General features: G+C 34.7%; 1 protein-coding gene and 1 long non-coding RNA gene across 3 annotated transcripts; one reads left to right on the forward strand and one right to left on the reverse strand.

Moving 5' to 3' along the window:
• The first annotated feature begins 891 nt into the window (after positions 1 to 891).
• Positions 892 to 1,443, forward strand: LOC142640090 (uncharacterized). The gene has a single exon (XM_075814185.1). It carries the CDS (start codon positions 892 to 894, stop codon positions 1,441 to 1,443), a length of 552 nt encoding a protein of 183 aa, XP_075670300.1.
• Positions 1,444 to 5,640: 4,197 nt separating this feature from the next.
• On the reverse strand, positions 5,641 to 9,279 carry LOC142638805 (uncharacterized). Of its 2 annotated transcripts, XR_012845059.1 has the most exons (6): positions 9,010 to 9,279; positions 8,360 to 8,539; positions 8,199 to 8,242; positions 7,972 to 8,097; positions 6,947 to 7,036; positions 5,643 to 6,131 (listed from the first exon to the last, which is right to left on the reverse strand). It is a non-coding gene; the product is annotated as an uncharacterized LOC142638805 (long non-coding RNA). The 2 variants fall into 2 exon arrangements; XR_012845058.1 differs by having other exon boundaries at positions 5,641 to 6,131; positions 8,199 to 8,539.
• Positions 9,280 to 14,306: the final 5,027 nt, after the last annotated feature.

Raw genomic sequence — 14,306 nt, forward strand, 5'->3', positions numbered from 1 at the left:
CCGGTGGGTGGATTGTTAAAATAGTGGCTTCGACAAACGCCGATGATGCCCAAACTACCAAAATAGTGGCTTTGGTGACCGCCCACTGGATTGGTGTCTCCGACCATTGTACTGCCATCACTGATGGGCCGATTGTTGCAATAGTGGCTCCAACTACCATTGCCAAATCGATGTCTCCGACCGCCGTATTGCTAGAATTGATGACCAAACCGATGTTGCCAAATCGATGTCTCTGACCAACGGTCTTTTTTTTTTTTTTTTGACCCGACGTTCATAATTTTTATTGTTATATCCACTAGTCATAATTTTGAAATTCAAACCTAACTTTAAACCCAATGGTAAATTCAAACCTAAATGTCATATTTTTTAACTTTAAACCCAATGGTAAATTCAAACCTAAAGGTCAATTCAAACTCAAGTCACATTTTTGCTTTATAAATATGACCATTTTCTCTCTAATGTCCATCCACTTCTACAAAATTATCTCTTCCATTCAGTTTTTGTTCTCTCTTAATGGATTTCCATTATGACATTGATTTTATTTTTCCAAATGATGAGCCTCCATTTGACTCATCTTCTGATGATGATGAGTTGGAACTTACTCTAGCTATTGCCATAGAAGAATTAAATAATGAATGAGCATCAACATCACGTCGTCGTTCGGTTCAACCTCGCAGGTTTATCTGGCGTAATCCTTTGCAAGGTCATGACAAGCTTTTCCATGATTATTTTGCCAAAACACCAGTGTATCCTCCTAATGTATTTTGAAGGAGGTTTCGAATGAGTCGTTCTCTTTTTCTACGTATCTATTCAAGAGTTGAAGCTACTGAACCATACTTTGTTCAAAAAAGAAAGGAGGCTAACACACTCAGGTTGTCTTCCCTTCAAAAGATGACTGCCGCAATTAGAATGCTTGCTTATGGAGTGTCGGCTGATTTCATGGATGAATACTTAAGGATTGGAGAAACCACTACAATAAAAAGCTTAAAAAAAATTGTTAAAGCGGTAGTTTCAATCTTTTCCGAAGAGTACTTGAGGTCACCAAACAACAATGACATTGCAAGGTTGTTAGCGGTTGGCCAACCTAGTGGATTTCCAAGAATGCTGGGGAGCATCGACTGCATGCATTGGAAATGGAAGAATTGTCCAAGTAAGTGGAAAGGTCCATATATTGGTCATACACGTGATCCAACGATAATTTTGGAAATCGTGGCGTCGTATGACCTTTGGATATGGCATGCATTTTTTGGCTTACCGGGGTCTCACAATGACATCAATTTCCTAGAGCGGTCTTTTGTATTTTATGAGCTTGCTGAAGGGCGTGCTCCTCCGGTTAATTACACGATAAACGGTAATAACTATTCGATGGGGTACTATCTTGCAAATGGTATATATCCATCATGGGCAACATTTTTCAAAACAATTCGAGCACCTAAAAGATAGCATTTTGCTTCCGCACAAGAGGCGGCTAGGAAGGATGTCGAACGTGCATTTGGAGTACTTCAAGCGCGATTTGCAATTGTGTGTGAGCCTGCACGTTTTTTCCACCTTGAAACGCTTAAGGACATTATGATGGCATGTATAATATTGCATAATATGATCGTTAAAGATGAGCAACATACTTACCTTGGAGCAAATGACTACGATTATGATCAAATTGATGATAATAGACCCGAACCGGTGTCACATAATCCCACTTGTAACCTTATGTAGTTCATTGAATGTCATAATTCCATTAGAGATAGAGGAATTCATCCTCAACTTCAAGCGGATCTCGTCGGGCATCTATGGCAACTACAAGGCCAGTCGTAGGAATTTGAAATTTACTAAGTTTAAGGTGAACCTTCATTGGAATTTGAAATTTACTAAGTTTAATAGTACTAAGTTTAAACTTCATTGTCACAAATTTGAAATTTACTAAGTTTTTTCTTTTTTTTTTAGATAAAAGATAGAAATTTTATTTGATAAAATTTGCAAAGAGTACATAAGAACCCCGCAATTACAAAAAAGTACCGGGCCACAATTACAACCATTATAACAGATTATTCTGCAGCTTAAACATAATCTTTGATCTCCTTCAACAGCTTTTCCATAGTTTCAACTTGGCTATTATATTTATAGACCCTTGGAACACCTTTGCAGCCAAATGTGGTACACAACAGAAGCCTTAGAACTGCCTATTATGCAGAAAAATAACACTATGCAGAAACACAAAATAGTTTCTGCAGAAAAATAACACTATGTAGAAACACAAAACAGTTTCTACAGAAACAAATAATTATGCAGAAAAATAACACTAGGCAGAAATCAGCAAGTACAACCGCCTTCAACAGAGACATTGCTTCACCCAAAACAGAATGACAAGAACAGAATCACAAATTAAATTGAATAATCAAGTGCCATTGTCCGTGCACAATACAAAATTTACAACATTGCATATGTTTCCTTGCACAAGTGAAGACTACAAAAATATATATAACATGATTCGAGATTGAATAATCATGTTTCCTGCGCAAGTAAATACTACAAAAGATATGTCTAACATCAAATCATTGATGTCAACCATGTGCTAGTATCTTTGCACTATACAAAAAATAACTTGATTAGATATTGTAAGTAATAATATCCAAATTATGATGGAAATTTAGACCTTAACCTCTCCAAGATTTCCAAACGATGTAGACGAATATATTCTTTTTGCTCAGGATCCATGGTTCTTGTATCTTTCATCATAATTTCATCTTTCATTTTCCTCTTTTCTACTTCATTCTTCTCTTCCTTGATACAAATCAACTCTCTTCGTTCTTCGGATGCAATGCGCATTAATTCTCTTCGTTCTTCTAATGCAATGAGCATACTTTCCTTCTTCTCCTTACACATTCTCCTCTTTTCTTCCTTGATTTCGTCCAATTGGGAGGAAAGTATTGGGACCACGTCATCACAATTCTTTCTTTTCTTTAATTTCTCCTTTTCGGCCTTCTTGCCTATGGGCCTCTCCAAGGTTTCGTCGGAGTTCATCTCATCATTATCTTCATCTAGATTTATTGAGCTTGCAAAAGTATGACAAGATTGTGTGGCTGGCTTTCTTGTGCGGGTCTTCAAATTATCTCTTAGAATCAACCACTTAGCTTCATTCCTCAAAATTCTCCAACAACGTTCCAATTGAAATGCATTTTTGCTATCATTTAGATAAATAGCTTTTGCATCTTCAATCTACAAAAGTAAAAAATTGAAAATAATGAGAATCATAAAACTAAAAGTGTATTAATGTACAATACATATTAGATGTTGAGTCGAAATATCTTGCCATGCTCAGTTTTACCACTTGCATTCCGGTTCTCAATTTGGGCAAAACATCCACAAAACTTGTTGGTCTCCCTTTGAATAACAGACCACCGACTATTTAAAGAATCCTTGGTGCGGTTATATTTCTTGTCATTGTGGAAGGTGGGCCAAATTCTATCCCAAAATTTTGTGTGTTTTTGGTCCATCGATGTCACGGCATCTAAGCTAACATTGAGCCACGCCGACACTAGCTTAATGCCTTCATCTACGGTGAAGTTGATTCCCCGTTGACCTCTCTTAGAAGTTGATTTTTTTGCAATAGGGGGTATAGATTGTCCCATTTCAACTTGGGGTGGAGATTGACGGACATTCATGTCTGAATGTGGAGTGGACATCAAAATACTACTGTCAAAAGACTCAAAACCTTGTTCATTGTCTTGTAAAATATCAAGGAAGAAGGGATTTTATGAGTCCATCACCTAACAAACACCAAAGTAATTCAGCACAGGGAAAACAATCCTTCAGCTTTAAGATAAAACACAAAAAAGAAAACACTATCCTTCAGCTTTAAGGTAAAACCCACATGGAATAAGAGACTCCACCAAATTAGCACAGGGAAAACAGTCTGAAAACTAAGTATATAAACATTGGTGTTGATTTAACAATTTAGTTCCAAGTTTGCACAAGGAGGAAAAAATTATGCATGCATTTCATTTTCATTACTTGGCGTAAATGTTATTCAACAAAGTATCATTTCTTGTTAAAAACATGCAGTGCAAAGACCATTTAAAATTCAGAAAGGTACTTCAGTTCAAGAATCAAACAACAAGTTATAACATCCGACTTTCTAAAAATGTACATCACACGGATAATTAAGTTGTAAAATCTTTAATAATAGTCTTATAATCAAAGCCAATTACATCTTAACGAAAAATTTACAATCTAAGAGACAATCTCATATTTGTTATTATATCTACTGCATTTATTAATCAAAGCCATTGAATTCGCTCAGCCAAACTTGCACAAGTATTCCGCATCCATTTAATCTTGTAAAATTAATGATTCCCACAACTTGCAGCACAAACTCCTAAATTTTATATGTACTTAAAACAATAACAAAGCACCATCCAATAGTTTTAACAAAAATAATTATCTATTCACATAGCTCACAAATCAAACAGAATTATGGAAAATCTAAAACATCAACGCTCTGCCAAACTTGCACAAGTATTCCGCATCCTTTTAATCCTATAAAATTAATGATTCCCACAACTTGCAACACAAACTCCTAAATTTTATATGTACTTAAAACAATAACAAAGCACCATCCAATAATTTTAGCAAAAAAAATTATCTATTCACATAGCTCACAGATCAAACGGAATTATGGAAAATCTAAAACATCAACCAATTTAAAAAATTTATTCTTTTCATTTGTAGTAAAAGCTCAAGTAACTCCACAACCAAGCTCATTCAATCAGATCACGCTTTCATTTTATGTATAAGTAGTTTATAACTAAGTATATACATGTTCAATCAATCTAAAAACAGGGGAGAAATAGGGTGTGCTCCAAAGAATCCCTAAAAAAACCCCAAACCAGAAAAAATTTGAAACAAGAAACCCTAAAAAAAATTAGTTTAGAGAAACCCCCAAGAATCTTGCTTGAAACCAAAAAGCAAAAAAAACCCTAAAATATCAATGAGAAAAACCCATACCTTTTTAGAGAAATTAGCCCCAAAGTCTGTCAATAGAGAAGATGAGTCTGTCAATTGATCCGCCCTCCTCACGGGGCTGCAAAACCCCCAAACCGATCACATTATTTCCTGTGGTGATGAGAATGAGCAAAAGTAAGAAGCAGACAAAGAGAGAAGATGAAAGGAAGAGCTCGGGAATGAAACAAGGAGAGAGAGAAGCTGAGACCTGAGAGAGGCGTTGGTGTTGCTCAGTGAGAGGAGAGAGAGAAAAAAGAGCCAAAAAGATGTTTTATATGGTAGAAAGATAATAATAAAATAAGGGATAAAAAAGCTACAGTGACCGTATAAATATACACGGTAACTGTAGCTCATAGATGGATTTCCACAACTTTACATGTTTTTACACCCACTGATGTGGGTGTTTTTTTGCTCAAATTGTGTAAATTTTGTGACTTCTTGCATTTTAGAAAACGTTAGAGGGACTGATGTGGATGCTCTTACCTATCTATTTTCTTCAGATAAAAGACTTAGGGCATACAATGAACATTGATAAGAGCATTCACATCTCATTTGTTGAGAAATTTAAACCCCAGTTGATAGAATTAACAAGTTTTAAACCCCAGTTGTTAAAATTAACAAATTTTAAACCCAAGTTATTAATTAGATTTACTAGTCGCTAACCCGTGTGTTGCACGGGAAAGCTATTGTGTATAAAGATATAAACTATTCTTTTTCTCTTCCTCTTTAATTGTACATTAGAATTCCAGTCTTATAGTTTCCTAACTTTGATATGAACATTAAATTACGTAATGAAAAATAGAAATCAAACTTAAGTTTAAAATAAAATGAAGAATTAAATCTTTAACATCCTCAATTATCCATAAAATGTATGAAACGCAAATTTAAAGAACTACTTAATCAATATTTCAAATAAATTGAAAAAAAAAAACTTTAAAAAGTGTTCTTTGTATCTTCTTCCTTTGTTTCTTTGTAATAGTCACTGAATATGTCCTTTTGTTTTCCTTGAGTACAGATGTTGGTGTGAGTTGCACATTGCTTTCAACCTTAACTTTTAGAAACCTTGTAGAATCACCACCTTGTTCACTTGATAAGTTGCTACTACATTCATTTGAAGTATCATTGATGTAAGCCTGACAATAAAACAGGTTGATAAATGTATATCATAAACAAATTAAATATCTAATTTGTAATTTTGCTATATTAAAAAATACGTATTTCTGACATTTTATCAAGCTAAATTGCTTTGTCAATATTTTCAAAAGATTCAAAAACTTTCTTGACAGTGTAGAATTCCCATCCATACTTAAGATTATAGTCATTTAGTTGTATTTGGAAAACAAATTCTATTCCATTCAGATTTTTCTATTTGCACAGGAAGGACGACTTCTTTAGGCACCTAAGAAAAGTAATATTTTTCAAATTGTACACTCAAGTAAAACTTGGACAAAGATGTTCTACTGGAAAAAAATTTGTTCATAGCAATAAACGGGAGTTCTACTGATCCATCTTTCCTATGGATGTCTCATAATGAGGTATAAACGAACATTTTTGTTGATTGGAAGTAAACTTAATGATGAATGTTGACTATTTTGAAGGATAAAATGTTATACATAATGGTGGAAAGCAAAACTGATTTAGTGATTGTGAAAATTTCGCAGATATTTGACAGATTCACTATTAAATTATAAATCATTCCTTGGAAGTTGACTGTATCAGCAGCATGTGTGCTCAGTCCTTTGCTGCAACAATATTTAAAGAGAAGGCCAATAATATTTGATTGAAAAGCTCTATCTTTTTTCAAAAGTTTTGACAGAGATTCATAGACCCAATAGTGAAACCCTTTTTGGACAACCTTCAAGAAGGTTTCGTGATGGCCAACAATCATATATTTTATACATATGTAGGCTAGAAAAATTAAAAAAATAATTAGAGGAAAGTAGCAAACCTTGGTGGTGGAACTGATAAAAGGCAAAGATTGAGGAGGCGGACTATAGCGCGCAATTGAGAGAGAATGAGCAACAATCAATCTGACAATCTATATGAATTTCAAGCAATATATTTATTCAGCAATCTAGCCACAGGAATCCAATTTTCAGCCAACATTCAAGAAACATTAATAGAAGAAACCATTATGTTCAAAACTCTAATCATTAACAACTTATCAATATCCCTTAAACTTTCAAATTGATAACCTTAGAGACCATTATGATTCAATTAATCTCCTTTCTACTATATAAAAATATCTCACCATCAATACCAATCTCAATTTCTAACATATGAATCATAAAAAATTCAAACCCATAGCTCAGTTTCCACTAAAAATATTCAAATTGATTAAAGCTTTTCTTTCATGAGACAACTGATGATAACTAAAACAACAATAAATGAAATTTTCCGGTAATTAGAAGCACCAACAACAAACAGGCAAAAAACTTTCAAAGTTTCAATTTCATACTTTTATTCAAAAGAATTATAAGAATTGCAGCAGCAACATAATTGCTTTGACTCTAATTATCTCTCTGCAATAGATTCTTCCACAATGTGAGAAGCTTTAATCTATATTTTATGCAAAGAAGTGACTCTTTGCACAAACTGCTAGGGACCAGCAGTTTTAGTTGGCTACCAATGCCATGTCAAACTAAAGTAGAATGGTCAATAATTGCAAAATCTTGGTTCTAGAAAGCAATAAATTTTCTACAATTTTATTTTGATAAGTGAGTTGAACATGTGGATCTAAAGTTAAAATGAAGATCTATCTAGTTGTTTAGTCTCTAATAACTCATGATCTTTGAAAGAATTTATTTTTATTTTTTGGAGGAGGAGGGGTGCATTCTACATGGTATTCATGTTAAACAAAACATCAATCTATAAGAAAAATAATTTTAAGAATATTTTACAGGAAAATAAAATTTATGCAAATAGCCTAAACATTTAGAAAATATAAAGATCAAGTGTTACAACCCAACTTACTTGTCACCAATAAATTTTGCCTGAGTGAAGTAGCCAAGAGAGAGCACCTCCATAAGATTATGTTGCTTATTAAGACCATGTTGCCCAGTGAAATTCATAAGCCTACGGCTGTATAGAGTATTTCCCCTATGTGCATTTAAGACAATGTTAGTGGACTCTCCAATAGATTATGGTCGCTTCATAGCTTCCTCACCTATATAAAGTTATCCATATATTTTTATGCTTACATGAGTCCTGAAAGGTTATATTCCAATCCATGGCCCATAAAAACCTGAAAATTTGCAAAGCAGTCATAATTATTTATTGCATACAATGACCAACCAAATCAAACTTAATGCAAACAAATCAATGATATGTGTATAAGTGATTTAGAGAATTTTTGGAAAACCTCTGACATCTGAGCTTCTATCCTCTCAGTTTGAGATCCAAACTTCTTCCTGTAATACTCTTTCTTATTGATGCCTTCTTTTGGGGCAGAAGGATTAAGTTGAAATATATTCAGTTTTCTGAAATATATTGATTCAGTTTTGAATGCAGTGAAGTACAGTGGGTTTTTCTTCCTCAACACCTAAATAGAAGCTTAATTAAAATTTTGAGAATATAATCCAACATGCAAAACCCGAAAATATCCCTAAAAAATCACAAACTTGATCATCCATAAAAACTAAAAACAAATCTGGGTATCCATAATCTTGGTCATCAAAAACACGAAATTTAAATTCTAATCAACCATTAATCTATCCAAACCTACTGTATCTAAAATTTCAACTAAAAATTTTCTCAAATTCGAATCACATACACTAACCAAAATTCAACAAAATCAATCAGAAAAATCAACTGGTACATACAATTCAAAATAAACCAATACTAAAAAAACCCATTCTCGCCTTCTTTTCGTTTGTAATTAAAACCAATAACCCAAATGCCTAAATTAAAGACCATCAACCCAATAACCCATATACCTAAATCAAAGACATTCAACCCAAAACAACAAAACTTGAATCATATTTAAAACCAATTTTTCTTGTCTAAAAATACCTGCACTATAGCGGTTCCAGCAATATATGGGTGAAGGCTAGGTTGAAGGTGGGGTGATGGTTTGACATGGTGGCAGCCCTCAGATCTCTTTCTCTCTCTGCCATTGACGGAAAAAGAACTAAATGGTTTTTGGTTTAAGAAAGAAAGAGAGAACAGCTGAACTTGTCGAAGGAGAAGGAAAAGCAGAATCGGAAGGTAATACAGAGCATCTGAAATTTGAATGCGTGAGGTTTGAAAGAGAGAAGTCGGGTTAAGCTAGGTTTTTTTTTTTTTTTTAAAGATAAGTATCTGGTTTTTTTTCGAAGTGAAAGGAGTTTTTAATTTTAATTTTAATTTTTTAAATATTGTGCTAACGTGGAAAATTGTGGGAACTTCAGAGCTTCGGTTTTATATATATATATATATATATATATATATATATATATAGATTATGAATAAACCTTATTAAAGCAAACAAACATTAATATCATGCATAGCAGAAAAGTAAATAAGATAAGATATGATGACCCAGGAAAATCAATGAAACAAACTAGTTTCACAATAAAAAACCTAGGGGGAAAACCTTCCCGAAAAGCAATTCACTATAGTAAAGAGAAATTTTAGATCTAGTACAAAACCTTTGTCCCTAGACTCTACAATCCTCGTAGATGAACTCACAGTGAAAACCTTCTGCCGCTTTAGAACCTCTGAACTTTTCAATATATAAACGCCACCCTTTTGCACAGATCCCAATACATGACTAACCAAAGATGCATGGCTCCCAGTACGTAACTAACTCACCAACTTGAAAAAGATTGTTGGCTACAAAATTCTTCACTTCATCAACAATGAAGATCAAGAAGTACTTGGTTACAAAACCCTAACGGTGCCTGACGGGATATGATAAAATACCAACTCCAGAATCGTCCATGAAGCTCATCCAGGACAAGGTCAGTAAATCAAGGATTGTAGGAACCTCGTCCATAACTATCTCGTCCGTGCAAGAAGAAGTTTGGACGAGGTTCGCGTAGTCAAGGGGCAAAACCGCGCCATCTCGTCCAAGGAAGCCATAAACCTCGTCCTGAACAAGGTCATCCATAGGGGAACGACCTTCCTTCTAAGCGAGGTATACTCAACTGGAGGACCCTCGGACGAGGCTCTGACACTTAGGAAAATTCCTGAGTGTGTATTACAATTCCTTATTACACGCATAACTTCTAGTGACCATTATGTGAGAAGTATGTAACTAAGCAGTTGTGGAAATTATCTTTGAACCCTCACACCTCCTCAAATCTAGGAGAGGTTACAAGTTTGATAACTATCTTTAAGACACTATATAAACGCTCATTCAGACCAAACAAAGGTAGGTTTTTTACACATCTTAAAAAGTTGGAACTCCAAAATTTGAGAAAGAAAAACTAACTTTGCCATTGGAAGGTTCTTAGCCGGCGACCCCAGTTACCTTTGATTGATTTTCTTCCTTTTTCAGGCCATCAAAACAGCCAGTAGTCCTTTCAAGTCCGAAGCATCCAGCCTACTGATTTTCTTCACATCATCAGTACCTTTTAGAGAGAATAGGGCATCAGTCACCTTTTTCATGTGTGCTCTTTGTATTCTTTTATGTGACGGCCTTTAAAATAAGCCTTATATATATTTAGGGTTGTGAAAAAAGAAACCCTACACATACATGTCAGCATGGGCCGAAAATCATATCTGAAAATCTAAATTTCGTAATTCTCGATAGATACTGTATCTGTCAACAGCTGTCGAGACCTCGATAGATAGTTATCTGTTGAGAGCTGTTAAGCTTTAATGAATCAGCACTTCTTTACTTGTTTCTTGGTCCAATCTTCATGGTTTCAATACTTCACTTGAACAACAAGTTTTTTAAAGTATTAAACACATCTTAGATCTACCCAATTACAAGTAAAATGTGTTTTGTCAAAGGATTATCCAATTCTAAATTGACATATGTTCCTAATATGATTTACATATGTCCTAACAATCTCCCCCTTTGGTAATCCATGAAAAAAACACAACAAACAAATGAACATATGAGAAAAGTCATAAATCACTCAACTTATACTCACTTGTTGAATACAATAAAATCTATCCTAACACAAACTCTTGAAAAACTTTGCAAGAAGAGAGTTCATGGTGTGGAAGACTTTGACAACCTGTATTTCTGAAACACTTTAAACAAAACTCATCACGGCATCTTAGTGTGAAACAGAAATAAATGATTGCATACAATTAATAAGAAGCATGTGCATAAAGAGAGAAAAGAAACAACACATGTAGAGGTAGGTGAAGAAGACATACATCATCATATATACATCAAAGATAAGATAAGCACAATGTATGTAAACATGGTTACAAGACCGGTGTACAAAAAAAAGAAGCTAAAAGAAGCTCCTACAACAACAAGGAGGTAAACACTCTCCCTAACAAAATGAATCACAACTCCCCCTTACAAGGGTATGTATTTCTCCCTCTAACATGTAGAATCTTAAAAAGAAACCACATATTCTTCACAATTTCTCCTCATTTTTGTCAAGATTGACAAAGGGTATAAGAAGCTATTGAGCTTCACCCGAGAAACATAAAGATGATCAAGGGGGCACAAGGGATCCATATAAATTCATGAATGTAATGAAACAAGATGCTATGTATGACAAGATAATAGAAGAAGACCTACATGAATTTTTATGCTGAGTTGAGCAACCATTGCATTCTTGTCTTACAGCGTTAATACCGAATACCGCCAAGGAAGATCGAAGAGCAATCCTCGGCACCGTTCTTGCGCTAACAGGGGAGTGAGGCACTGTAAGGTTCAATGGTCACTTATGACATTAGGAAGTGAAGTGACTCATCGATATGATGCACGAACTACCGTTTCTATCCTTCTGCTTCCTTTACCTAAAGGAGTGTTCGACCAAAGGGAAGAACAACATTGGAGGTGCAGGGGGGTTTGGGGGTCTTCCCCCCATCCTAACTGAATAAATGAGTTAAAGATAGTCAAGCCTTCTAAGCTTAACTCCTTAATAAAACCTTCAGTAAACTAAAGAGCGTAACTGCTCTAAATCCCCTTGAGGGGGACTTTAAGGGGGTAACAATCCATACAATGAGCTATGAGTTATAAGCGATGAGCCTAGTAGGAATACCAATGAGCTAACTCCTTAATACAGCAAGTGAATCTCGATGGATCGAGAGCTGTCAAGCTGCTATCGAGCCAACCTCGATGGATTAAGAGTCTATCGAGGATCTATCGAGCAGACAGAAATATTCTCAATGGCTCGAGAATCTGTCGATAAACTATCGAAACAAATTCTCAAAAACTTCGATGGATCGAGATTGCGTTAACTTCTATCGAGAAAGAAAAATCAAGGAACTCGATAGATAGCTTAGCTGTCGAGAGGTATCGAGAAGCTGTCGAGATGTGCAAAAACAGTTTTTCAAAGAAGAGAAAAACATACAAATGAATGTAATTAAGCAAGCTACTCAACCAAAGATCCAATTAATATGTTAATCTTTCAAAACACTCTCAACAAGAAGAATGTAAAGCATTTAAGATCCAAAAACACACACACACAAACACTAAACAAGTCTAACCAATTTTACATTTTAAAAACAAGTCAAGACAATTTAGTGAGCATACATTTACACATGTATTCCTTGTGATGGCCAAATCACATTGTACCTAAACATGTATCAAGAGAAGCAAAGAATATTGCGTGTTATGTGTGAAAAACATCGCAAGATTACATAATTGTCTCACGTTATGACGATTTGAGATATGAGAAAATCAATTTAACTCACACACAATCATAACTGTTTGATAGGGATTATCACCTTCGAGGTATATCCTATAACTCCTACATCTTCTAGAAGACACGCTTGCAATCACATTTAAAGCATTTTGATTCTTTTTGCTTTTATTCTTCTTTGCATATTTTCTTTTAAGCATATCATGCATAGGCATATAAGAGAGAGAAAAGAAGTGCCCAATTATGTTAAGTTTTTTATATTGCACTTTTACTATGCCGAAATATACAAATGTCATTTCATGATTGGCGGGCAACAGTGGCAAGATGGTTATTTATGTCTTTCTCTTAGAGTTTTTTAGTCCTTCCTGTCAAAAAGAGTGATACGAGTGTTAAGTACAAGAGATTACTTAATCTTACTCATCACAAACACGAGCCACAAAACTCACTTGCTTAGTTGTGCATAAAGATGCTCATCTAAGTTACAAAAGATACAAAGTTTAGAAAACGTTGTTTCAATGGCCATCCAATGTACACAAGTACCAATGTACACAAACACACACTGTTTTTGTATTTTTCTAATTTTTTTTAAAACAAAACAAAATAAAAACTAACAACCAAACAAAAACAGACAAACAATATGAAAGCATGATTTCAAAATCAAATAAGAAAACAGGCATGAGAGTCCAACTTTAGATAGAAAGAAAGAATTAAAGTAGAGGACAACAGAAAAGATAATTAAGTCTTGAGCTCCTTTCTCACCCACATAACACAAGTTTTTGGCCGTGAAGATGAAAAGGCACGTGTCCTAGTATGTCTACTAAAGGACACAGAAGAATAACTCTTCAAACAAAGGTGTAGGTCCTTGAAAGGAAACCTATGACCGTTTAAACACTTGCTTTTGAGGATACAACTTAGAACAAGTGTGTCCAGAAATACCACAATGGTGACAAACATGAGCAATTTTAGGACTACTAGACTTCTTAGAGTGAGGTCTAACAAAGGATTTAGAACTAGAAAAATCAGTTTTGGACTTCATACCTTTATCACCTTTCTCAAATTGGGGTACAAAGACAATCCTTGATCCAAAGGCCGTGGAAAAGGAGGGGCCGGAGGAAACAGCATATCATAAGCCAGTCTTATCAGAACTAGGCTTAAGAGCACTCAATACCTCATCAAGCTTTGCACTAGACATCCTCTCTATTTGAGTTCTAGCTTGACTAAGCTCAACCTCCAGATTCTTGACCTTCTCTTTTAATAAGGTGTTCTCCACAACAAGAGTCTCAACTAACCTTGTTGTCTTATCTAGTTTGACTAACAGACTAGCTTTTTCAGTTTTTACCTCATTAAGTTCTTTTCTACAACGGTGAGAAGTCTTTTTAGATTTTATAATTTCAATGCATAGGTTATCATAGGCTTCTTGAAGGGTCATCTTGAAGGGTCATCTTCTTGGGTACTTAATCATCAGAAGAATCCTCACTGTCACTAGCACTCTCCACAATCACCTTATCGGTTGTGGTAGCAAAATATATAAAGTGACCGCATTCATCCAGA

Source organism: Castanea sativa, chromosome 6, assembly GCF_040712315.1.
Source record: "Castanea sativa cultivar Marrone di Chiusa Pesio chromosome 6, ASM4071231v1".
Taxonomy (NCBI): Eukaryota; Viridiplantae; Streptophyta; class Magnoliopsida; order Fagales; family Fagaceae; genus Castanea; species Castanea sativa.